Source organism: Gallus gallus, chromosome 1 (genome assembly GCF_016699485.2).
Source record: "Gallus gallus isolate bGalGal1 chromosome 1, bGalGal1.mat.broiler.GRCg7b, whole genome shotgun sequence".
NCBI lineage: Eukaryota > Metazoa > Chordata > Aves > Galliformes > Phasianidae > Gallus > Gallus gallus.
This window is the reverse complement of record NC_052532.1, coordinates 44,715,761-44,740,209: the sequence shown is the minus strand read 5'-3', so window position 1 is coordinate 44,740,209 and position 24,449 is coordinate 44,715,761. Positions and strand designations below refer to the sequence as shown.

The 24,449-nt window shown below is 39.9% G+C and overlaps 1 protein-coding gene across 4 annotated transcripts in view; it reads left to right on the top strand.

The window, feature by feature from the left end:
* The window catches only part of EEA1 (early endosome antigen 1), a 71,398-nt gene that overhangs the window by 758 nt on the left and 46,191 nt on the right, over positions 1 to 24,449 (top strand). Inside the window, exons 2-9 of one of the 4 annotated variants that reach the window (XM_004937623.5) lie at positions 5,231 to 5,323; positions 8,090 to 8,212; positions 17,944 to 18,071; positions 22,114 to 22,168; positions 22,286 to 22,351; positions 23,198 to 23,237; positions 24,077 to 24,184; positions 24,272 to 24,393. In XM_004937623.5, coding sequence (XP_004937680.2) covers positions 5,231 to 5,323; positions 8,090 to 8,212; positions 17,944 to 18,071; positions 22,114 to 22,168; positions 22,286 to 22,351; positions 23,198 to 23,237; positions 24,077 to 24,184; positions 24,272 to 24,393 — 735 coding nt within the window. Of the gene's footprint in view, positions 1 to 5,230; positions 5,324 to 8,089; positions 8,213 to 17,943; positions 18,072 to 22,113; positions 22,169 to 22,285; positions 22,425 to 23,197; positions 23,238 to 24,076; positions 24,185 to 24,271; positions 24,394 to 24,449 lie in introns of those variants that run through there. The other 3 variants (XM_416138.8, XM_025154712.3, XM_015284181.4) reach the window with 3 other exon arrangements.

Genomic DNA, 24,449 nt, shown 5'->3' with positions numbered 1-24,449 from the left:
AGATGGCGCACGAAACGGCCTGGGGGAGGTTCACCCCTGTGTGTGAGAAACCTGAGGTCACACAGAAGTTAAAAAACTAGAGCAGAGCTCATTGCTAACCAAGGTGCTCAGCAGTAAATAAGGAAATGGCAAAACTTGTGCATGCATTTTGTGTGGTGTGAATAACTCTGCTTTTAACAAGTTCCCCTCACAGAAAGCCTCATGCCCCGTTGGTAGAAGCAGTGATTGTGTGCGTAGCCGCATTTGTCTCTTTTGACCTCCACTTTGCCATTGGTAAGGCATGGCAGTGACTTCTGATGTGCCTTGGTAGTAAAAGTGAGCCTTTGGCTGCTGCTGCCGAATTTGCATGTAAAGAGAGTAAGTGTTACAACTAGGGGCAGCATTAAACATAATCAGAATTTCTCATCACCGAGGCAGCGATTTGAGTGTCAGCAGTCCTCCTTTTGGAACTTTCCTTGCGCATCAGAAATGTAACTGGTTCAAAAACAAACAACAAAATATGAAGCAAACAGAACGTGGTTTCTCATGCACGTGTTTAGTTTATCGTTTGCTGATGATAGGCAACAGGTGAACTGCATTGCATGGCTCTTCTTTAGGTCCCGAGGGCTGGCTCTGGGCTGGGAAGGAGGAAGGCATTAGCTACAAAGGTGCTGTTTGTAGCCTCTTGATATTCTGGTTCCTGAAGTTGTAAAACATCCGATGTTTCTTTTAATACCCTTCCTGTTCCTGATGACCCTTTTGTTTCCTCCACAGCTGTCATTTTTGCTTTTAAAAGAATACTCTCAGTAACTTCGCATGGCATGTTTTACAAAAACAGAAAGTATTACGTGCTCGTTACTACAGAACATCACTCAGTGTTTGAAGTTGGTGTTTCCGTGCTGTCTTGAACTGGGACCTCCTTTTGGGTCCTTTCCTTGCAAGCTGTTCCTAAATTTTACTTATGTTTTCAATGCAACATCTCAAAGATCCATCTGTTCTATAAGTTTGCACTTAACGGGCTTGTGAAAAAAAATCTTTCATTCAGGCTCTTGCCACTTCTCAGTTTCACGCATCGATCATCATGCTGGCCTGGAGAAAAGGTGGTTTGTGCCAAAAGTGGTCTGTATTACATTCAGTCCTGAAGGCCCTTTGATTCCAAGTGCACACCTGGGCTTCGCAGGCATTTCTGTAGCCGAAGTGGTCGTTGCCATTCCTTTTGCTCCGTGCTCAGGAATGGAGATGTTTACTTGTCTGGGATGTGCTGCATCTTGTGCCATACCTATAATTTTCTTCTTTACGCCTATGATTACAGGGCTGGCTAGGCAGCGTGCTCGCTCGGGTGCTCGTGCAGAACTGGTGGCAGGCAGCGAGGGAAGGCTTCATGCCCCGTGAACACCACGTCCTTTTATTTAATGGAGTTGTAAAATAGCTGTCAGACATCTAAAGAAGTAAACAGTACCACTGTTCTGTATCACAGCATGCTCTGTTTCTGGCACACCTGTTAATTACTGCTAAGTGGCAGCCTCGTCAAGTGTGCTCAATTAGGTTTACAGTGTTTCTGGAGTTGAAAGTTTTGTATGGAGGCCTTGAGAAGGCGTTGTCTATGAAACATTGGCCTGTTGTGTGAACATATAAACTGCAGTACAGGATGTGTCCTCTCAAGAAGCTACTGAAGAGAAAATTTTATTGGAATATACTTGGCTGTCAAGTCTTTAAGGACAGACAAGAGTAAAACAGGAAGATGGGAAAGGCTGTGGCTGGCTTATTTTTCCATTCTTGTGCCTTGCTTACTCGTTCAGGACCTTAATATGTTCAGGCAGTAGTGCCTTATGTTATATTTCAACTTGCACTGAGAAAACTGTATAAACCCATGTTTTTAAAGACATTCTCAAGGCTTGAAGTCTTTGTCAAAGATTTAATTTATTCCCAATTTAAAACCACTGAAAAGAGCATCACAAGTGAATGGAGTGTAGGTACAGACAGGTAAATGACTGTGCAGAAGCGACATGGGAGTGATCCATATTTATAATGTGTCACTTGAATGCATTAGCGCAACTCATTCTTTACATAATTTTCTATCCCTTTTCAGAAAACAAGCTGCAGTCGTTGCGTTTTCTGTTTGTTAATGATGATTCTTTATATTAGCTTGAAGTTTTGAGAAAACACAACCAACAACATTATGCAGTTTAGCATAGTATCTCCCCAGCTATGGTGCCGTAAGTAGAAATGTATGCTTCTCAGCTAAACAAATATAATTCAGACAGTTAGGAAGCAAATACCTTGGCTGAGGAACTAATTTTTCATCAGCTCTATGTATAGCTCAAATGTTAGTTGTGTTAGAGTACAAATACAGAATCCCGTGTGAAGAACTACTCCTCGTGTATGATTCATACGTCATTCTTCTGCTCCCCCTCATTGCCCAGGGCTTTAGTCGGTCGAGAATAATAAAGGTAACTGGAAACAAAGAGCATCACTCTGAACCTTCCCCGAGTTCACCAGGCGAGCCCATTTGTTATGCTGTTCAATGGGTTGTGATTTATTTTTTAATGGAATGTGGCATAGCGGTGATGTGGGAGCCTTGCTTAAATATCTGTGAATATACTTGATCATGGGATGCTCAGTAAAAGAAAAAAAGCCCCTGTGACTCAATCCCCCCATTCTTTGTCTGGTGACAGAAGTTTCATTTACAGTGCAACTTTAGTTGCGTGGATGGTCTTGGATGGTCTCCGTGGATGGTTTCCATAACATCCTCTTAAATGTGTGTTCCGTTCTTTCTGATAGATTGTATCACTTTGCAAGCGGACAGTGGGGTGTGTTTCTCCTGATGTGGGAAGGTACTTAATGACCTTTCTCCTTCCCACCCTTCTAACTCATGTATGCCGCTCCCTGGAAAATGCCACCTGTCGTTCCTTCTACATCTGTGTTGAATTACACTTTCTGTTTCGAAGGAAGCACATTGTTTTTTAGATCCCTAAAAGGATTTTACCAGGAACTGTTTGATAATTTCTTTGTCGCATGTTTCGAGTAGTAATGCATGCCATGTGGTGCATTTTAGTGTGATTATAGTATGTCTGAAGTGTTTCATAAAGCAAGTACTTTAATCAGCCATGTAATAATAGTAATAATACTGTGCTTTACTGTAACAGCTTTCCTCATGAAGCTTGTAGTGATCTCCAGTTTGTAGTTCTAAACCAGCAGAACTTAACATGCAGATCTCATTGTGGAACAGTTCTGTCACACGATAGCTGATTAACTGTGCACTGAGCGATGTATGAGATGTTATAATGTAAAATGAAGAAATGTTCTTGTATCTTAGCAGTCACAGAAGGTTCTCGGTTTTGGGAAGAAGTGGTTCATTCACTGTGCAGCTGTCAGGTATGGCTGAAGTGGAGGTGTGTTCTGCTCGGTTCAGTAGGCCATCTGGCCATCTGCTGCTGTCACTGCCCAGGCTGTCAGCTCCTGTTTGGTTTCTCCCTTAGGATTATCATAGAATCCTCAGAGTTGGAAGGGACCTCTGAAGGCCATCTAGTCCAACTCCCCTGCAATAAACAGGGACACCGCAGCTAGATCAGGTCGCCCAGGGCCTTATCCAGCCTCACCTTGAAAGTCTCCAGGGATGGGGCATCAACTGTTCTGCTGTCCCAGACCAATTTCTTCAGATTTAGGAAATGAAGAGTGGAGCCAAAGGCATCCACTTGCTGTAAATGATTATTGAAGAAGCGTGTTTTCTGTTCAAGCTGACACTTTCTCCATTTCAAAGCATCCTGTTTCTACTTGTGGATGTAGGTATTAGGACAGATAGTGGTTCAGTTTTTCAGCCTTCTTGGGAACAGAAGATCCTCTCTAGCTAGTTGTCATACAAATCCTTTTTATCATCCTTAGATTTCTAAAGCTTTTTGAAAAATTCCTATCAATAAAATTGCTTCTTATATCTTGAAATATCAGCTCCTTTGTGGGAGATAACTTGAACACCTTATTTCGTGTTCCCTTATGTAGATATGTGTATATACATCATAGAATCACCAAGGTTGGAAAAGACCTCTAAGATCATCCAGTCCAGCAGTCCACCTATTACCTTTGTACTCTTTGTTCTCGCACAAAACAGGCTCACAAATGCAGCCCAGCCTCCTGCTGATGACCCAGAAAAGACTGAAATGGGGAGAGTTGTTCCCCTCCTAGGCGTGCTGTCAGCAGCCCCTGATAGCTTGCTTCTGACACATTTACTCGCTTCCCCTTGGTTCATCTGTGGAGCTGTTCTAAAACCTGCATCTGATTGGGCATCAGTCCTTAATCAGTTAATTTGACCTTTTAATTACACTTAAAAAAAAAAATGATTACAAGACTGTAATCTATATGAGAATTTGAAATAGAGCACTGTTTACCAAACATGGCAGGGAAGAGCACTTTGTTTTCAAAGTATGGGGAAGCTTGCATGTTGTAGGTATGCCATCAGTCAGACTGATTGGTCTGAAAAGAAAGGATATGTTAAAGAAAATTCTAAAGCAAACTTTTGGAGGTACCAAGATTTAAAAAATAAAACTGTTTCCTTACTTCTGCCCCCCCCCAGTCTGTAAATTTCCATCTATCTGTTTAAATTTCTGTATCTTTAATCCTCCTGTATTAGATCAGAAATCCCTGTACGACGCTATGAGTATTTCTGGCTGGGCTCAAGCAGTGTTATTTCATCCCACTTTCAGTTGTCCTCATGGAATTAGATAATGAACTTTTATTCTTTGTAGAAACTAAGATTGCATATCAGTACTGAGATAACTTATTTGCTGCTGTTTGCTTTGGGAACGGTAACTCTTCTGCCATTGGTCAGGCAGTGGAGTTCTAGAGATGAGTAAAAGCAGCAGCCACCGCTGCAGAAAATGTTTAGGTTGTAATTTCTGATGTTTTCCTCTTGGATGGAGAGAGCTAATTTAACAGTACCATGAGTGATATAAGGGCAGACTTGAGTTTAAGTCTTTGTGTTGAGCGTTCGTAAGAGGAATCTATTTAAAATCCTGGCCTTTGCATTTGGTGTCTGCTTGTTGTTTGATACTTCGAGTGCTTTGAGAGTCTTGGGTTAAAAGCTTTTGCTACGTGTTGCACTGCAAATTACCTAATTAGTTTGTGAGCTTGTTCATTTCGTTCCACTCGTGGAAGGAAGATCTGTGTTTTCGCAGAGAGGCCTTTGTAAAGGTTACATACCATGCTCTATTAAATACAGGCTGCAGACGTTCATTTTGCCCCTCCTTTTCTCTTTCAGACTCCGGGCAGAGTTGGGTCTCAGAGCTCAGATTCCGATTTATCTGCCGCTCCAGGAAATGCCGTGGATGTGAACAATGAGGGCTCCTCTGAGGTACTGTGCACTGATTTGTGGGGCTGGAGTTGTGAACCTTGTGTCTGCTTGTCTCTGACCCACAGAGCTGTTGGGCGTTCCTTTGGGTGCCACTCCTAAGTAGCAGCTGTTCTATGTAAATACTCAAAAGTGACATTGTCTAAAAATAGGTTCTTATTTAAATAAAAAAGTGAGAACAGACCATATTTATGTGACTTTTGATTGACTAAATGATGACAAGCACTCCTTCCTGTTATCATAGACATAAATGATTAAAATGAAAAGCAGTAAGATACAAGCTTAACATTCCTCATTTATAAATGTTTAATGAGTTCTGAAAACTCACCTGCACTTCCTTTTCACCTTGCATGTGCTAGATGTAATGTATTTTGGGAACCTCGTTCTCCACATGAGGTATCAAATGTGTTGAGTTTTGTTTGGTCTATGTACATAAAGCTGCCACTTGTAATTCCTATCAATTTTTCTAATGTGCTGTATGCCACACTTAGCCAGCAGAGTAAGGTGTTATTCTTGCTTCTATCCTACATTACAACGTCTTTGGATTTACAGTGTTGTCAAATATTAACTTTTAGAAACGCACGCTGACTTCGCTGGCTGTTGAAGCTATTTTTTGCTAATGTAGCCTGATTACTGAGCTTGCGAATGTTTCAAGCTTAGCATACAAATGCAGTGCAAGGTTAATTACTCCTATTACAGCATTAAAGGGAGCAAAGTGCCCTTTCTTACACTGAATGAAGTGTATGATGAGTCAAAAGCTCGTATGTCTGTTATGATAAGCGATAAGAGAACTTCTCACTGTGCTGTTCAAAATTCTAATTGCCTTCCATCTGCGCATCTGCTTCTTTCTTAGTTCTCAAAGTTGTATTGCAATCAGTATGATCAGACATTGCTTAATTTATTGTTGTATGTTATACAGGTCATGCATTCGTGAGTTTTGTATGCATGTTTACACTGTCCCTGAGGTGAATAAATATTCTTAAAGTGCAGACTAAAGTCTCATCACTATTTTAGGTAACTACAGCATAGAAATAAGCAATGAGATGATTGCTTCTTTCCAAAGTTTGGCTAAAATGGATGATTGTAATATCACTGGTGGGTGTCATGAGGTACCTTGATACTAATGTAGTGTTGTTTGTTGACATAAGCCATACTTTGAAAGTGCTGGTGTGCCTGCACTACTGCACCCCTTAGTTCTTGCTGCCCTGCTGAAACTTAAGCCAGATCATTGGCTGCGTCACTTCTGGATGATGCTGTATAACATATATAACATAGAAGTATCTTTAGTTATCAGTAATTCCACCGTCAGCTGCATTGTTTACAGGTAGGGTATTGCATGTGACTTCAAAATCTGATTAAATCTGAGTTCTGAAGCTGGTGATGGTTTGTTGCTCTCTGAGATCCATGCATTAGTGTGTGCAGCTCAAGCCTTTCTCTTGGTTGTGCTTTTCCTTTGCAGCTGGTGTGAGATGTTTGCTTTCTGAGAACTCTCAAATAAAACCACTGTAGTGAGGCTTTGTAGAATGTTTGCTCTCCTTTGTATAGTTATGATCCCACCTGGTTCTCTAGTATTGCATAAAAGCAAAAAAATCTGACTTGTTTTCATTCCAATTTCATAGCTAGATTTTCTAATTTGTAATTCTGTAAGACTCAAATGAATAATTACTAAATCCGAGTAGATTCTCATGTTTCCTGCCTCCTTCAAGCCAGGTTGAAATCAATCCTGAGTTTTGAAAATTGTATAAAACAAAAGGAATGAGGGAGGCTGATTAAATTAAAACTATTTGTTGCTCAGCAAGAGAGGTAGGCCTGTTTTAGTTTCTCCTGGGGCCATGTCAGCACTACAGATCACACATGGGCCTGAAGTTAACTCTAGGTATATCTTTTTATTCACTGTGCATCCTGAGGGAAGGAAAAGTTCAGGCCTGTCGTTCGTTCCTTTGTATCTTAGATCCCAATGCAACTCCATATGCAGTGTAGGGTCACTAAATATTCCATGTTTGCAGGGTGTCCACCCGTGAGTTACACTTCTGCTGGTGTCACGTGGCTGCATGGGTCAGACAGGTCTGTCTCAAGGCCCCATTTTGCAGGTGCACCTACAGGTGCAGGTATCCTGCAGCCACAGCATGGATGGGCACCCACAGCACGCTGTGCTACGCCTGCTTTTTCTGGGGGTAGAGCATGTCGAAAGCTGCTATCCTTTAGAAACTCTTAACTGTTGGCTTTGGTAAATCCCTGGTTAGCATGCTTAATCCACCTCCCCCATCCCTTTTGTTTTCTTCAATTCTGCTAAAATGGTGTTTCTCGCGCCTGTGCCTCTCATTCTACTGTAAATTTGCTTACTAATTTACAGAAGTATTTCTGCAGTCTCTGTGGCGATTTTGGTCTCTTTCTGTCCTGGATCTGCAAATGCCTTGGAGAAACTGCCTGGTGGATCTGATGTGATGCCTTATAATGGTCCATTCATGGCTTGCTATGCAGCAAGTCACACGAAGGCGGTCCCAAGGGTGTCTGGAAAAGACTTAGTATGCAGTGTGGTATTAGCATTTAACATGTGGTTTAGATTTATTTTCACATTCTTAACTGTTCCTTTTTTCTTCTTCATGGTATTGATATGTGATTTGCAAAAATTAAACATCCAAAAGGAAATAGCTGCAGACTTTGCTTTTAGTGATTGTAAAAACTTCCAGCATAAGAATTTGAACACTATTTGATTCCAAAATCCTTTTGTTTTTATTAGTTTCTTAAAGACAAATATACGTTTCACAGGGCTTCATCTGTCCACTCTGTATGAAAGTGTGTGTAACTCCTACTGATCTGTCTGAACATTACCAGAATGAGCACACGGGGACAGAAGGAAGACAGGAGCTTCGTGACCTTCCAGCTGTTACTGTGGGTCTTGTTTATTTTGTTTCAATAGCTCTGGTGATGGATTGTTTTAAATGAACATACATCTTTTCTTGTGGCTTGGATAATAAGCTTTTCAAAAGTGTGTTTATTTTGATTCCTCTTTAAAAAATAGTTGATCTCTTTGCAAGATTGAAAGGCACGCATTCAGCAGAAGAATTAATTTGTGTATAACTCTCCAATTTGCAGTTATGTCTCACATGAAACATTCCCAATATTAGAAGACTTACATTCACTCATGTATTTCTATTGAACAGCTTCTACTTGTTTTTCTTGTAAGCTGAGCTTACATTATTTGATGTGTTCCACTTCGGATTTGTAGCTTCTTCTGTTTATTTGTAGCTGTATGACGGAAGAGAAGGATCTGGAGGTGCTGGTCAACAGCTGGCTGAACATGAGCCAGCAGTGTGCCCAGGTGGTCAAGAAGGCCAACGGCATCGTGGCTTCTATCAGAATAGTGCAGTTATCAGGAGCAGGGAGCTGATCGTCCCTCTGTACTCTGTGTTGGTGAGGCCTCACCTCAAGCACTGTGTTCAGTTTTGGATCCCTCCCTGCAAGAGGGACATGGATGCCCTGGAGTATGTCCAGAGAAGAGCAGCACAGCTGTACGGGGTCTGGAGCACAAGTCTTAGGGGGAGTAGCTGAGAGAACTGGGGTTGTTTAGTTTTGAGAAGAGGAGGCTCAAGAGACACTATTGCCCTCTGAAATGACCTGAAAGGAGGTTGTAACGAAGTGGGAGTTGGTCTCTTCTCCTGGGTAGCAGTGATAGAATGAGGAGTTATGGCCTCAAGTTGTGCCAGGGGAGATTCAGGTTGAGTATCAGGAAGAATTTCTAATCAGAAAGGGTGGTTGGGCAGTGGCACAGGCTGCTCAGGGAAGTGGTGGGGTCACCGTCCCTGGAGGTGTTCAAGAACCATGTGGTTGTGGCACTGAGCAGCGTAGTGGTGTTGGGTTGACAGTTGGGCTTGGTGATCTTAGAGGTCTTTTCCAACTTTTATGATTTTGTGATTAACTCATCACTGCCACCTGTTGAAGCAAGGACTGTCTATAGTGCTGTGTTTATAGTCATGTTGCCTTTACTTTTTCAATTTTCTGGTCACTATGTAAGTGCCTTATGTGAGTGGCTTATGGTGATAGATTGAGGCATTCCTGATGCACTGTATAAATAGATACCGTGATGTGAGCCATTAGAGACGGTTTGGTTACTTGAAGGAATCACTCTTTCATTTACCCTGGGCTATTTTTAATACAGTTTTGTGGAGTTGACTGTAGCTTCTTGCCCACTTCTGTTTTTCAATCATCAGTTACTTCTAGTTGATGGTAGCACTTTACAACTTTTTAATCTGATAAAGCTTCTATATTGAGTATGGTATATGAAATACAAGTTCATTTGTTTCTAACTGAAACATCTGAAGCTTTTTGGTTCAGTGATTCAGAAAAGAGGTGAGAAAAAAGGTTTCATCTATGATATTAGTGTTCATGGAAGCTCTGAAAAAGTGGGGCATCTGCTAATCATTATCAGAGCTAGTATGTAAAATTTTAAACATTTGACTACTGAGAAGCTGGTGGTTTGTATTTGTTGATGGGAAATGATAGTTTGTAGTTATAACAAGCACATCTTGATTCTGAAACAGCAACGCCTGTCACCCTTCACAGTGTCTTTGCCATTCCTGAGGCAGCATTGTAAGAAGAGTCTAATCGGCTATCAGTGCCATCTGCTATTAGTGTCATCTTTTGCAGCGGACATACAAAACATTGCTGACTTCTGCTTACTAAACTGATGTATGGGTGCCTGTGACTTGGTGGTACTACTGTGCAAAGCTCAAATACAGTTTGCTGGAAACAGTGCTGAAGAAGCTCCTGAGTTCAGGTGTTTTTTTTTTTTGCCAGTGCATTGTCCTCAAGTGTGGGGAAAGGAAGCACTGCAAGGTCAGTGTTTAGTCTCAAGTTGTGTGACTCAAAAAGCGTCTCTTCATTGACAAAAGCACGGGTACCTTGCTTTTAAGTTTACCTCTTGCTTTCTTCCCTAACCCCCAACCTCTCTTTTGCTGATACGTGCTCCCTGCTGATCAAAATTGAAGTAACTCAGGTCACTTTTTGTTCTCCTTGCCTTTCCCTCTCTCTGTTGTCTATGCAGGGAGGGGATGGTGCCATTCTTCAGGCAAGGTGTCCCCTCCCAGAACTTCTGAGTGTATCTGATGGCCTGCTGCAGGAAAGGAGACTCACTGCTCACCTGGAGATTTATTTGTGGTCTTTCTCTTATATAGCTCTCCTTGCAGTCCTTCTTTTTCAAACCAGGGATTGCACGATATGATAAGTGGTTAAAATAACAGTGAAGTATTTTTTTTTTCCCACTCCTCACACACTGAAGAAACTTTACCTTAAAAGTTGCAGGTGTACTCAGCTGCAAGAACAGGCACCATAATATTGGCAAGCGTCTTTGTCAATGTATAGCCAACTTGGCTGAACAAATTCCTTATGCAAGTTGAATGTATCACCACGTTCCCAGATAGAACATTGTTCCCCAACTTATATATATGAGTTGTTACTAACAAAAGCTTTGTGGTTTGTCCTGTGTTTTATTTTATTTTTTTTCCCTAAAGGAATGATGCATTTCTAAATCGTTTCCTCCGTTTCTTTGCTGTCTCTTTTGGACATTGGTGATGATTAAACAGTAAGTCAGAGAGGCATAATTTCACACTTCCTGGTTTCTCCGGAGGCATCCAGAAAACCACTGTGTGGTACTCCCATGGTATTCAGAATGTAGGGGCCATTAATGTCTATTGTTTTAGCTGTAGTGTGGCTAAACCTAAGGCAATATTTAGCAGTTCATTTGGGTTATTTCTGTGACTTCACAGATGCTCAGTAAGTACACATTTCTTGGCTAATACAAACAAAATATGAAGTTGTTTTCTGAATAGGCTTTTTATAGCTTGTTTGCCTAGAGTGTACTTCGGAATACTAAATGTGCAAAAATGTTTTTTGTTTTAAAATACTTTGTTGTTCTTGATTTTTTTTTTTTTCTTATTTACTTGTCTCTTATCTCAATTGATAATACCTTTTTTACGGATGCCCTTGGAATGTTACAGACTGTTTCCCCCCCCCCCCCGGCTCTCTGCCCACACAGAGTTTTAATGCCTACGTAGTATTTTATGTATCCTTTTTGGCTGCTCTTTCAGTTGCTTCTCCAATGAGATTGCAGTTTACACCTTGGTGCTACTTGCCTTCTTTGCACCGGAACAAAAGTCATTGGCTGAGCTACATTAGTGCATTAATTTTCTGCAGTGTCTGAACAATACTAAGAGAATGAAGAATCAGAGACACTGATCCGATTTGACTTGGCTCTGTGATGCCACTTTCTTTTAAGAAGCAGGGAATCCACTGAATTAGAATTTCTAATTCGTGACACAACTGTAGTCTTGTAGGTTGTGACAGAACTGTAGTCTTACTCAACAATAGTAATAGAAACAGAAGAGAACCAAACTAGAAATTATGTTGGTTCTATTCTTCTCAAGAAGAATCCAACTTCTTTCCTGGAAAGACATTGTCTGCAGTATGTTACAAAATAAACTGTAGCAAGGTACCCCTTTTCTTTTTGATCAGAAAGTTAAATATTTGCTATGAAGTTGATATGGACGGTGGGTCTTAAATATCAGAAATGTGACATTTTAAGATACTTTTCTAATAATTAAGTTGAATAGAGATGTCATCTCAGGAAGCTGCTGGCATCTTTTTGTGTATGTAAACACAGAGTTTTTTTTTTCTGGAAGAAGTATGGAAAAAAAGATCTGTCAGCAGTATTCTCTTATAAAGAATATGTAAGGCAAGTGACCTTATTTATTCCTTCACTTAAAGTATCCCGTAGATATGTACTTTAATCAGTATGTAAGACCTCTGAAATAGATTACAGGCTTAGTCTTGCCCTTGCTCTCGAGGAAGGCAATTGAATTTGCTTCTGAGAACTTCCTGAGGATTTAGCTAATTGCTTCAATGTGTGTTAAAGAAACAAAACCTAGAAATGACATGATACAGCATTCAACTCTGAGATGTCAGACTGTTTTTGTTCTCTGGCTCCAAGTACGTACACTTTCTAATCTGTCTACAAAATGTTTCAGCCTTTGAATCACACTGTAACTGAAGAATATCTGAGTTTTAGTTTCGAGTTATGTGAGTTCTGGTGAAACCACGTATCTGGAAAGGTTGTGAAGGTTCAGCTTCAGTGGAAAAACACCAACAGTGAATTTAGAATCTTTCCAAATAATTGTCACACTTAACAACTAAAATCGGCTCCAGGAGGGTGATTATGCCTCTGAGCATGTGAATGTGCTCTTGAACTTTCTGTTCTAAATGTGCTCAATGTTGTTCAGAGCATCAGCTTGCTGTACCCATACACTTGTGAAAAGGTTATAAATGTTACTCTGAATTCTGAGACACTTTCAAACGTAGGTCATGGCTGGAAGTATTACAACTTTGGACTTGAATCCTAGCTATCACTTCTTGTTTGTGTGATTCACTGTGGACAGACTGTAAACTTGAGTGCTGGCACAGTATTTCTGGAAGGTCAAAGGTGAAGCCAAGAAACTCAAACTAAGAGCCTGGTTATATACATGGCAATACTAGATTGGACACCGCTGTCCCATAGTATGTATATGGCAGACTATTTTCTCACCCTTTCTGTATGCTAAAAGTAGGTATTATGCAGTGGTTCATTTTTTTGTTGCTTATTTTTTGCTCAACGCAGTACTTAAATGTTTTCTGAGAAGAGTGTTTATGGAACAAAATTGACTTCTCAGTGGAAAATAGCAAAGTTCCTTGGTTCTTTAAGCTTGACTCATGATGTAATTGCTGGGATAAAAATGCAAGATGTTGCAGGAGTTCTGCTTGCATTAGCAAATAGAACTCCATGTGCGCTCTTCATGTTATATGGCTCTCTACCACAGACAAATGTAGATCAGCAGTAATTAGAGCAGCCATTTGTTCAATTCTATTCAGTATTAAAATGGGGTTGGGGAGGAGAATAGGCAGTCATCCCATTACTAAACAAAATGCTAAGGAAGCTGGGTAGTTATGTCTGTGACTTCCAAACTTGCCTAGGGTTCCTTCTCTTGTACTCCAACTCTATAAGCAAATCTGTATAAGCTGTTTTGCCCATGGGACTGTCTCTAAAGAAGAGGTGGCCTCTTTCTACCAGCTAGCTCCAGTTTTAATTTGTGAAAAAGAAGCCTAAAGTAATCTGCATTTCACTCATTAGTTACGTAAGACAGGATTTCATATTAGCTCTACAAAGACTATTCCAGTAAAGCTCTGGAAAATAGAACAGTTGGTAAGTGCTTAGATTTAGATTTAAGGCATATGTATGCAGATGCTTCAAGCTCCACTTCTCAGCGATGGAGTCTGGGGAGCTCATTTGCTGACCCTACTTACATTATACACATTCATTAGGTCAGCTGCTGAGTTGCTTGCTCCATTAACTATATCGGATAGTTCTCCATTAACAACGATTGGAGAGTTAGACACCTACATGGAGGTTTAAAAATAAAAAAATAAAACAATTCAAGCTGCATGCTGAAGTCTTCAGCTTGTTGAAGAAATATATTTGAAATCTTCGATTTTCTTTGCTAGTGAGTAGGGAAATTATTTCTCCTGTGAAGGTGTTGTCACAACACACAACTTGATGTTCACGTCAGCTTTGTGCAGAATGATGAGGAAGAACATTTAAAAGAAAGGTAATATTCTGATGAAGCTGAAGTTTTCATTATATTTTTACTTCCTTCTTTCATCAGTCTTACAGAGTAATAGTAGAAGAAGCCAAAGAAGCAGAACCCATTCAGTCCTATACATGAATTTCTCTATTTGTAAACTCTTTCTGAATCACTTCTGAAATGACTGAGGATTAGGAGGACTCCATGGCAGTCTGCAGTCAGTCTGGTAGCACGCAGTGTGCCGAGTCCATGCCCCAGCTCATTCTGGGGAGTGTTTCTGGGTGGGAGGCCAAGGTTCTTTGAACAGTTAATAGCCCTGTAAATTATATCGGTCCAGTAAAAAAGAAATGTGGTAGCTCTTGATGCAAGAGTTTGCTTCCAGTGCTGCTTTTAGTATCCTGGCTTGCTTCCCGAAAGGTGCTGTATTAATGATTTGTAAGAATATTAATGTTACCCGAAAGGAATTATTTACCTCATATGCCTTTCAGGAGAGGGAGCATTGAGAAGCCTAACTTTAGCAGGTCTGAAAGTAAATCTTAACTATTAGAAGAGTGTTTGTAGGCATTTTTTCCCCTCTACATGTAAGTCTTAACAAAAGGAAATACAGAAGACTGGTACTTCCATGGAGCCCAAGATCATTGGCAAAATTTGTCATTCTAACTCAAACTGAGGCAAGATCCCTTCCTATGCAGCTTCTACCTAGCATTGTCTGTTCTGCTCTGACTGAAACTCATCTGTTTTGAAGTCTGCACTGAGGAAGACCTCTCCCGCAGAGAGCAGTGTGGAGGTGCTGGGTGCTGAAGCAGAAAAGTGGGGTTTGAAATTCCTATCTCATTCTCATTGGAGTACCTTTACCAGTGGGTCAGACACTGCTGTGAGCTGTAAATTGCATGCTGATTCCCAGTGGACTGTTTGTGTACATGTATGGTATTTTGGTTTGGGTTTGTTTTCTTTTTTAATATTCCTGCTCTGTCTTACTTCAGAAGGTTGGAGTGATCTTAAAAACACTGTCATGATAAGAACTCATGCATGTGGTGGTTGTTTTTTTCTTTATTTCATTTTTGTTTCCTGATGGAAGATCTCTATATAAAAACAAAAACCACCTTGCAACTTTTTGGGTGCTCTTTTCTACTTAAATAAAGCAGAAGATTTTGCTCAATTAGAAACATCCGCTGGGAAATTACAAGTTATGCTGCAGTGCTGCAGGGGTCATAGGTGATATCTTTGCTTTTATGATATGAAGATTATTAAATGCCTTTCACTTCTCTGTGGTTTTGCTGTGCTTTATGCAAAGTAACTTGTGCGTTTTTAAATGAAATTTACCAAATGTCTCTTGTCAAATACAGCCTTCTGAAAGGTGTAATTGTGCATGTTATATATTGTAGCTTTCTTTGAATACAAAAGCAATGCTTGCTTGTTCTCCAAGAGTGTTTTAGTTAAGGAAGCCAAGTATAGGCTTACTGGAATGGAGACCTCCCTGCCCTCCTTCCCATGTTGGGGGGAGCATTACATCTCATGGTAGTAACTGTACCATCTCCTCATTATCCAGAGGGTTATCCTGATAGAGGACCATGCATCTTGCACTTGGTGTGATTCCTTGAAACAAAAATTCTTGCAAGGCGTAAGCATGGGCCGTCAGTTTTCCTTCTCTTCCCCCCTTCTCACATTTGTAGGTTACCAGATGGGGCCTGGGGAGGTCCTACTGATTCTGTCCCCTTACTGTAAGGAGACCTGGATTATTATTCAGCTCTGACTTCAGCAGTGTTATCATGCTACGAGAAGCAATCCAGGCCTGAGTACGCAGACTTGAGAGCTGCTGTCGGAGCCAGTATTCTTATCCACCCCACCTCTGCAAGCAGCAGGAAGGGTGTTGCTTTCTGCAACAGAACTGCCCATTTGCAGAAGGGTAGCATCTTACTTGGAGCTTGTGATTCAGACCCGTTGCAAATGCTGTGTCAGCATGAGGGTGTGTGTGGGAGCTGTAACCCAGCGCTGACTCCAGCAGTGCCGGGTCCCGCAGAGCGAGGTCGGCCTAGTCACGGCTGAGCAGGAGCTGGGGCCGGTGGTGAAGCTCTGTGCCCTGCCCATGTGGGAGGAAGATGGTTTCTGTTAGGACGAGGAGATATTGCCATGCTTCCTCCCTTGCTAATGACAGCAAAGCTGCTTCCGGAGCAGGAGCTCTGCCCTCTGAGGGCTCAGTGGTAGCCTTGTCCTGTGCTGGGCAACTTGCCACTCTGCCCCTTTGTCCTTGCCACCACTGCAATGACTTTCTGGGGCATCTCAGGCTGGCTTTGCCTGATGGTGAGACAGGTGATTGATTGCTGTCCCCTTGGGTTAATTGCAAATGTAACCTATTCTTTCTTCTTCTCCAGGGCCCCTCTTGCCATAGAATAAAACCCAACCACACATCAAAGAAAGAAGAAAAAAAATACCCCACAAGCATAGGAGAAGACTCTGCTCTTTAGATGGGAAAAAATAAAGGGCAATAGGAAGGAGAGGACCGAGCAATTTTGTACAGTTGTTCTTTCCAAATGCTCTTACTTGTGCAGTGAGGAATGTCTGCTTTTCTCTGTGGGCTGCGGACCTTCCCGTCACGGGGAAACCAAGCAGCAGGCTGGGAATCGCTTGGCAGCATTTCATCCAGAGAGGGCTTCTGTTACAGTGTGCCGAATGAGTCTGTCTGCTTTCAGCTGCTAGTTAAAATACACTCCTTGCTTTTTGACGGCTTCTATAGTTCACTGCTACTGCTATTTGCCAGGAATTGTCTGGAATTTCCCTCTGGTACTTTCAGTGCATTCAGACAAATGAACTTAGCAGTTCATTTGTCTTTCTGTACCCATGTTATGTACGCTCGTGTATGAGTTACTTGTTTTAATCTGAAATGAAACCATGCAGACCAGTTCTGGAAGTAGTACATAATTGTTAAAGGTAAATGTCTCTTGTCTGTTGGAGTATACTGCTTTTTTAACAGTTATACTAAAATTAGTCTTCAGCATAGTATGTTCTGGATTTTGCAAGCAACTGTATTATTAATTTCTTAAAACATTAAATAAATAACAGAAAGTTTCTGTTCGGTCTTTTGGAGCGTCATCCATGCTTGAGTTCTTGCACTTGACAGTTCTCTTGGACTGAATCCATACAAATATTTGGTTATTTAAGTCTAGGCAACCAAGCACGAGGTTCTCTTTACACAGTCTGGCATCATAAGGAGCCTTTAATGTGAGACTAATTTGTTTACTCTCACTCAAAAGTTTCTTTATCTCGCCACTGTAGTGCATGTTGTATATAGTTAAAAGATAATTAGGCTGGGAGCAGGCATGATAACCAAATGAGTGAAGAACCGTAACCAAATCCAGCCCGTAGAAGCAGATTGCTAGATAAAATGAGATGGATGGTACTTCTGATAAGTGACAGTTTGTACACTCCACAGATATTTAGAGGTGCATAATATTAACAGTTTTCACTTGGCTGTGTGCTGGTGGGTGGAATGATGGTATTGCTCTGCTAAGTTTTTGCTCTGGTAAGCTTGCAGTAAGTATTCTGGATTGAAAGAGGATGTCTTCTGTAGGCTGTAAAGATGTGATTTCCTTGAGATAGTATTTCTGTGAATTGCATTTATTAGTTAATTATATGCAAGGTAAAAAGTGTTTCTTAATCTCCTGGCCCTTACTAAGTAGCCTGAATGTGGTTGTAATTGCAATGCAGCCCTTCTAAGTTACCATTTTTCTAAGTAAGTACTTAGTTACTCACATGTAATGCTACTGGAAAAAAAAAAAAAAAAACAACAATGCTGAATAATAGAAATTTTACAGACATTTTCTGAATTTCAAACTGCTATAGAGCTGTTATCAGATTGAGAAATTCTTAGTATGGATCTTTGAGGAATAGGAATTGCATCTGCTGCATTTTATATATACAAACATCATTTTGATTGAGATGGAAAAAATCACATTTTACTTCTCACATTTTTTTTTTGTCTCTTTTTTTCTTTTCCCTCTCTCCTCTTCATAATAGGGATTTATCTGTCCTTTGTGTATGAAGTCTCATGGATCAGCTGAGGAGCTGTTCAAGCACTATGAAGCAGTTCATAATTCTGGCATCGATTCAACTCGTGGAGGGGAAGGTCATCTGTCACCAGAAAGGTGGAACGCTATTCATTTGTGCTTGTGCTTTTGTGTCGGTGTTGAGCTGCTTCTAATTACACCGAAGGCCGTATTAATTTGAACACTCAATTATGTAGTGAAGTATTGAAATGTTCATATCCCATTTCCAACTACAATTAAAAAGCAGCTTGAAACTTACATTGACTGATATTGATATGGCAGGAAATGGGAGTCAGTTGTTTATGTTTTTATTGTTAATTCCATCAACGTTTTCTCATGCATTTGAGAAAACAGGAAGATTTTTAAGTGTGGCGGAAAAAATATTGGTTCATTCTTATTTGCATCACAGAGCTGAAATTTCTTCTTTGTGAGTATGGGGAAGGACAACCCTAAAGGAAGAGGAGAGACATGATTTTGTCTCTTGGTGGTTTGGGTACCTACTGTGTAATTATAACATCAGTTTTTGTCTGAATAGATTCCCTTATCACCTAGTTACTTGCAAATCTGAGATGTCTCTGTGTCTGTGTCGCCGTATCACCTATACATGTTCCAGATACTCCATCCTCATTTGCAGAAGTCTTCTCTAATGTATTTTACCTCTTCGGTCAAAAGCATCTTGTTAAGTGTGTTCCTGTGAACAGGCTGTTTTATTTCTGAGACCAGCTGCATGTAGCAGGAACTGATGAACTCTACTCTCAGTAGGGCAGTTGAGAGTAATCTCTCTGTGTTTGAGTAACACCTCATGTTGGTTTCATCCCTTTTTCTTAGGGATGAAGTTTACGCAGGACCCCTTCTGCTGCCTGCTGCTTCTTTTCCAATTAGTGTTTATTTTGGACAGTTGTAAATGACAGTCCACGCTGCTGTTTGGCCACCTCTCCTTCAAACTCCTTTTTGTTTTGTACACAGTAGTGTCACAGTGAGCAGTTGACTGTGGCCTCATTCAGCAGACAAAGGTACACACTGCATAACCCTACTGGTGTTCACTTAGTAATGGAGCTGCTTCTGCTACTGCAGAAGCAAACCGCTTAAATGTTTGTGACTGGTAGATATATGACCCAAAAATGACCCCAGTACTTAGATTGATAAAATTAATGTATTTACTTAACTCACAAAAGGTTGATACTTTGATGAGAAGGGTGTGTGGAAGGTACCATATTTTGATTATTATCTAAATGAAGATCTCTGTTTCCCCAGTGCTGTGCAGATTGAGCCAGGAAGAGCCGACATTATCAGAGGTCTTTTCTGTATGGATGGACAAGCCCTTCCTTAGGCATGCTGTCCTTTTCCAGATGCTGTAGGTTTTTGGCTGAATATAAGCTAATGAGCAAGGCAAATTACCATTGCTTTTTAAAGCAATACAACTGCTATTGCTTTATTTTGAGCATATTGCAATGTAACTGTTTGAGGGGAGTAGATTTTTCTTTTTTCTCTTTTTTTTTCCCCCTTCAATGGTGCTCTTTTTATGATCGCTTTTATTCTGTGTTCTCCCGATCTGTGAAGGATCAACAAGAAGCTGTAAGGTGTAGAAGACAGTTTGTAAGGAGAATTGTATAGCCAGGGGAGAAGTAAAGAAATTGAAATTCAGGCTTATATATGAGAAAATAATACTGTACTAGCAGGGTTATATTGGGTTTCCTATGTACACATTTACTCAAGAGTGAGTATTTCTTCTCTGTCTGATTTAAACCTTTTCAAAGCAATGTAACTTAAACTCAAAATGATAACTTGTAGAAGAACAATAGCATCCACGTGGGGGAATTATTGGTCATAACTATATTGTGTATATAGTTTACGGAAGATTTATTTTTATGCCTGCAAGTTTCCAATGTCAACCAGATGTCGGCTGGTGCAATTTAATTTTTTTTTCTGCCTCTTGACAGTTTAAGGACAAGTGGTTTTGTCCTCTCTCCTGTAATTGAATAAGTGGACAAGGTCAGGGAGTTGGATGGAGCGCAGGGAGGCTGGTGAGAGCTGTTGTGTAACATGAGCTATTTCTTCCTGCTAGTGTGACACTTTTTTAATGTTTCTCAGTTGCATGCTTGCTTGAGAAAACTCTCATTCTATGTAAACACGTTTTTTCAATACTCAGAATACTGCATTAAAGTAATTCTCTGACCTGCAGCAGGGGTGCACTCTGTTAGTGCTCTAGGAGTGAAGTTTGCATGTGATCCATACAACCAAGATTGGGATGTGAAGTTCCTTATTTAGTCAGTAGGGAGGGTTAGTTAAGATGAATTACTTTGTCTGCTCAGCCCCCCTGGCAATAAAGTACTGTTAGTAGTGCCAAGAATAGATCATACAACTCTCCCCCCTGCAGTTCAGGGGGACCACTGGTACTCAGTGCCTGGATGGAGGCACCAGCACTGAGGATTAGAGAGGAGCATGAGGAAAATGTAGCAGATATTGGCTGGATGGTGAGGCTCAGGAGATGTGCTGAGAGCAGCATGGAATTTTAACAGCACTAGGAGGAAGGAAGATTGAGGGAGGGCTTGGGTGGCAGTAAGAAAGAAAACACGTACACTTCTAGAGTGATTCATTACACTTTTTTCCTAATCATTCTCTGCTGGACAGGTAAGTCAAATTTAGGTTTTGTCTTACAACTATCAAGCAGAACAGTGTTGGTGAATACTGAAACAACTACAGTAGAGTACTTTCATCTTTTCCCCATCTCATCCCCTTTTTCTTCCTCTCAATTACCAGTTATTTTTATGTAGCTCAAAAATGTACAATATAGAGTATAATAAATGCTTTAGTACTGCTTATCTGGTATGTGTTCGGCCATAGCTTCAGTATTGTTAACAGTGTTGCACCTGCCTAAGATTCCATTTATAATCTAAGGTGTGAATGTTTGCTGATCTACTTAATACTGGTGAGAAAGCTCAAACAGTATATGGGTTTTGAGTAGCAGTTATACCTGTTTCATTAAAGTTTTATTTGGGAACCTCTGATTTATCTCTCACAGGCCAAATAATGTGTAAATAGCAGAAGATATTCTGCAAAAATTATCCTTCCAACATGACACGTTCATTTGGCCATTAAAATTGGTCAGCCTCGGAATCTTTCACTGGTTCAAGTGCACGATTCACTAGATTCTTGATGACCCTGTGGTTAATGTGAAATGAAGGCTGAATTTTTTCCATTGGGGTTTAGCTAAGGAATACGTTGCTTGGTTTGGTTTTCTTCTTATATATAAAAGACAATTTTAAAGAACATTTGTGGAGAAGGGGATAATGCAGCTCAGAAGCTATAAAATTGTATGGTATAAAACAGAATATGCTGGTATTGACACTCACACATACATGTTCTGTGTTCCTCTGTGCTGCTGCTGTACAAGCAATAGGAAGGGATATGTTTGCATTTGGAGTGGCTGTATCTGAGTGATATAACGTTATCCTCCTCTGTATAGTTACACAATTCTGTAAGGAGACCTGAGATTTAGAAGGGTGCAGTTAGTAACAATTTTAGCCTTGGATCTTGTGTTCTTGCATGGCTCGAGGCATGAGTATGAAATTGGAGAATTTAAAATCCCAAGGCTTTAAGTATTCAGACCATTCATTGAGTGCATCAATGGGGCATACTGAATTGCTGTGTGGATAAAAAAAAAATTATGTAACTACGTATTTCAAAAGGAGTGAAGTCACACGCTCTCTTAGCAGTGTTCCTCATGTGATATGGGAAGTGAAGGATATTAGACCTGTCCCTTCCATAAAAAGGTGTATGAAATATTAAACATGCCAATGCCCAGCTTTGCGATTTGACTCGTGGTTAAGCTGATGAAATGAATTAGATTTGCAGTTTATTTTCATGAGACTTTTTACATACCTATTTCTTTACTTATACTGTTAATGTTGTTTTAGCATTGTTCAGGTGATGTGCAAAGTAAACTAATAAGTATCTATAAATCCACTTTCTTCCAGTTTTCAAAAAATGAATAATAACTATGTTTATATAAATTATGCTTATGGAATATATGTTTATTACTGTCTTCCAGTTATTTAATATACTTTAGAACTTCTATGTAATTGACAAAATATAACCACTGCATATTCATTTTCTCCACTCTGTGGATATATTTATTCAGAGATGAAGTATCACTGCTCCGACAAGAAGTACAAGACTTGCAAGCTTCGCTGAAGGTTGGAAATGTATTTTACTTGCATGTGGTTTTTTGTTTCAAATTGCAAAACGTTCTGCTATCTTAAGCAACCAAATTTACAGTTCTCTTTTTCCCCATTTCTTTTTTTACTTTCTAGGAGGAGAGATGGTATTCAGAAGAGCTGAAGAAAGAACTAGAGAAATTGCAGGGGCAGCGGCAGCAAGTAATTGCTTTAAAATACTTGAAGCAGGTTTATCATCAGCATTGACATTGAAGATTAATACCTTTTTAGTAAGGCACGTGGCCTGATTTAGTTAGTTCTGTGACTTGAATATTGACATGTTCTTGAAAACTAAACTAGCTGCCACTCCACAATTTAACTGTATATATCTGAAGAAAAGTGCTGGAGTGGGTAATAGTAGTGTTTACTACAAGTTCCGTTCAGCTTTTTCTGTTGGGCTTATTCAGAACTCAGTTTGAATGTGATGTTTCACCTGCTATGAGAAAGGGCAGTGGGGTGTTAGTTGTAAAAACCATCAAAGAAAAAACCCAAACCCTCATAAAAGCAAACAAACAAACAAACAAAGTGGAGGGAGGAGAACAGTAAGTAGTGTGACTTCACAATAAAGATATTTCACAATCCAGATGAACTGAACAAACAATTTAAGTCAAATTATAATATATTGTCAGTAGGGAAACACTTCTGTTGGTACTATGAGCTACTTAGATACTGGATTGTTATAAACATTGGAAATTACATTCTAACAGAGTGCCTTTTCAGATGTATCTGTGTTTTAGGTCAGATTTCAATAGTGAGGAAAAGGAAGGGGAGGGGTTTGTTACTGGAGTCTTGCGAGTCTGGAAGTTAGATAGTGTAGTGATAAAGAAATGGAAAATTGTCTTGGTCTTTCCCAGACTTCCAGATACAACTGTTGGAAATTTGTACTACGTGCCCTATGTGAGCAAATAAGTCTTTATTTCTGTCTTTTCCAAAAGTGGGATGAACTTTTGAAGTAGTAGTTTTAATTCCTTCTGTCTAATGTTGCATTTGTCCTTTTGTTTTCTTAAGGATTCTAAGTCTGATGGATTGACAACATCTACATCTACAGGTGGCTAACCTTTTATTGTATTAAATTCCACGCTGTTTTGGGATCTCTGGAGTTTTATTTAGGGTAGCTTTTAGACTAATGAAAAAGCACTTTTGATAAACTAAAGACCTAGCATGCTGTGAAAGCACTATCACTGGAAAGAAAAAAAAAAGCTCATTGCAAGTGCTTAGGACAGCTATAGTGTGGAGAAATGTACAGAAGCTTGGGGTCTGTAATTTGTAGAAGTGAGAAAGGAGTTCTCACTTTTTGTGAAAACTTTTAGTTTTGAACATATTTTTAATCATTTCACATATTCAAGCATTTAATTCAAGTCTTTTGCTGAGAAAGGCCATGGTTATTGACATTCAAACTGTAGCATTTGTCAGTGCTTGTTTTATTCAGTGCTCTTTTGTACTAATTGCTAGAAGGAAGCCAATGGATTTTGTCACTTTTGTTTTCCAGGCCAATAATTTTTGCTTCATGTTTCATTTTCTCTAGGCATTCATGAAATAAGATTTTCCTTATGTGTCCAAAAAGGATCTGAGTGATTGTGATTAAAGAACTTTTAATCACAGATCAGGGTTTGGAATTCAGCAGAATGTTACAGTGATCTCAAGGGCTATTAGTGACTGGTGAAAACCAATATGTACTTAATCCTGCATAGCACTCTGCTGGTGACAGGTTCCAGTATCATGCTTGTAGATTCTTCAGTGACGTTGCTCACTTTACTAAGTTAATTGGATTAGCTAAGTGACCTTAGATTAATTTTTTATCTACTGTGGTTTGTTATTGATATAAGTAAGTGTATAACCTTATCCTAGCTACTCCAGGAAGTAATACTGTTCTTTTTATGGAAATAGAATCTTTAGAACGGCAACTAGAAGAGATCCAAGTAGAAAATTTTAATATTAAGCAAATGAAAGACTTATTTGAACAAAAAGCAGCACAACTGGCTACTGAAATTGTGGGTAAGTATGCTAATATGTGGTCTGATTCTGTTCTCTACTTGTGCAACTTGTGCAAGTGATTATTTATTCAACTTCCTTCTTAATTAGATCTTAAAGCAAAGTATGATGAAGAAATCAGCCTTCGGGAAGGTGCAGAACAGAAAATGACAAACCTAACACAGGAACTACTGAAGGAGAGAAGTACCATAGAAGACTTAAAGACAGAGCTGGTATTCATATCACGCTATAAATGTTTTTGTTATTTTTAGGCAGTTGAGCATATGCC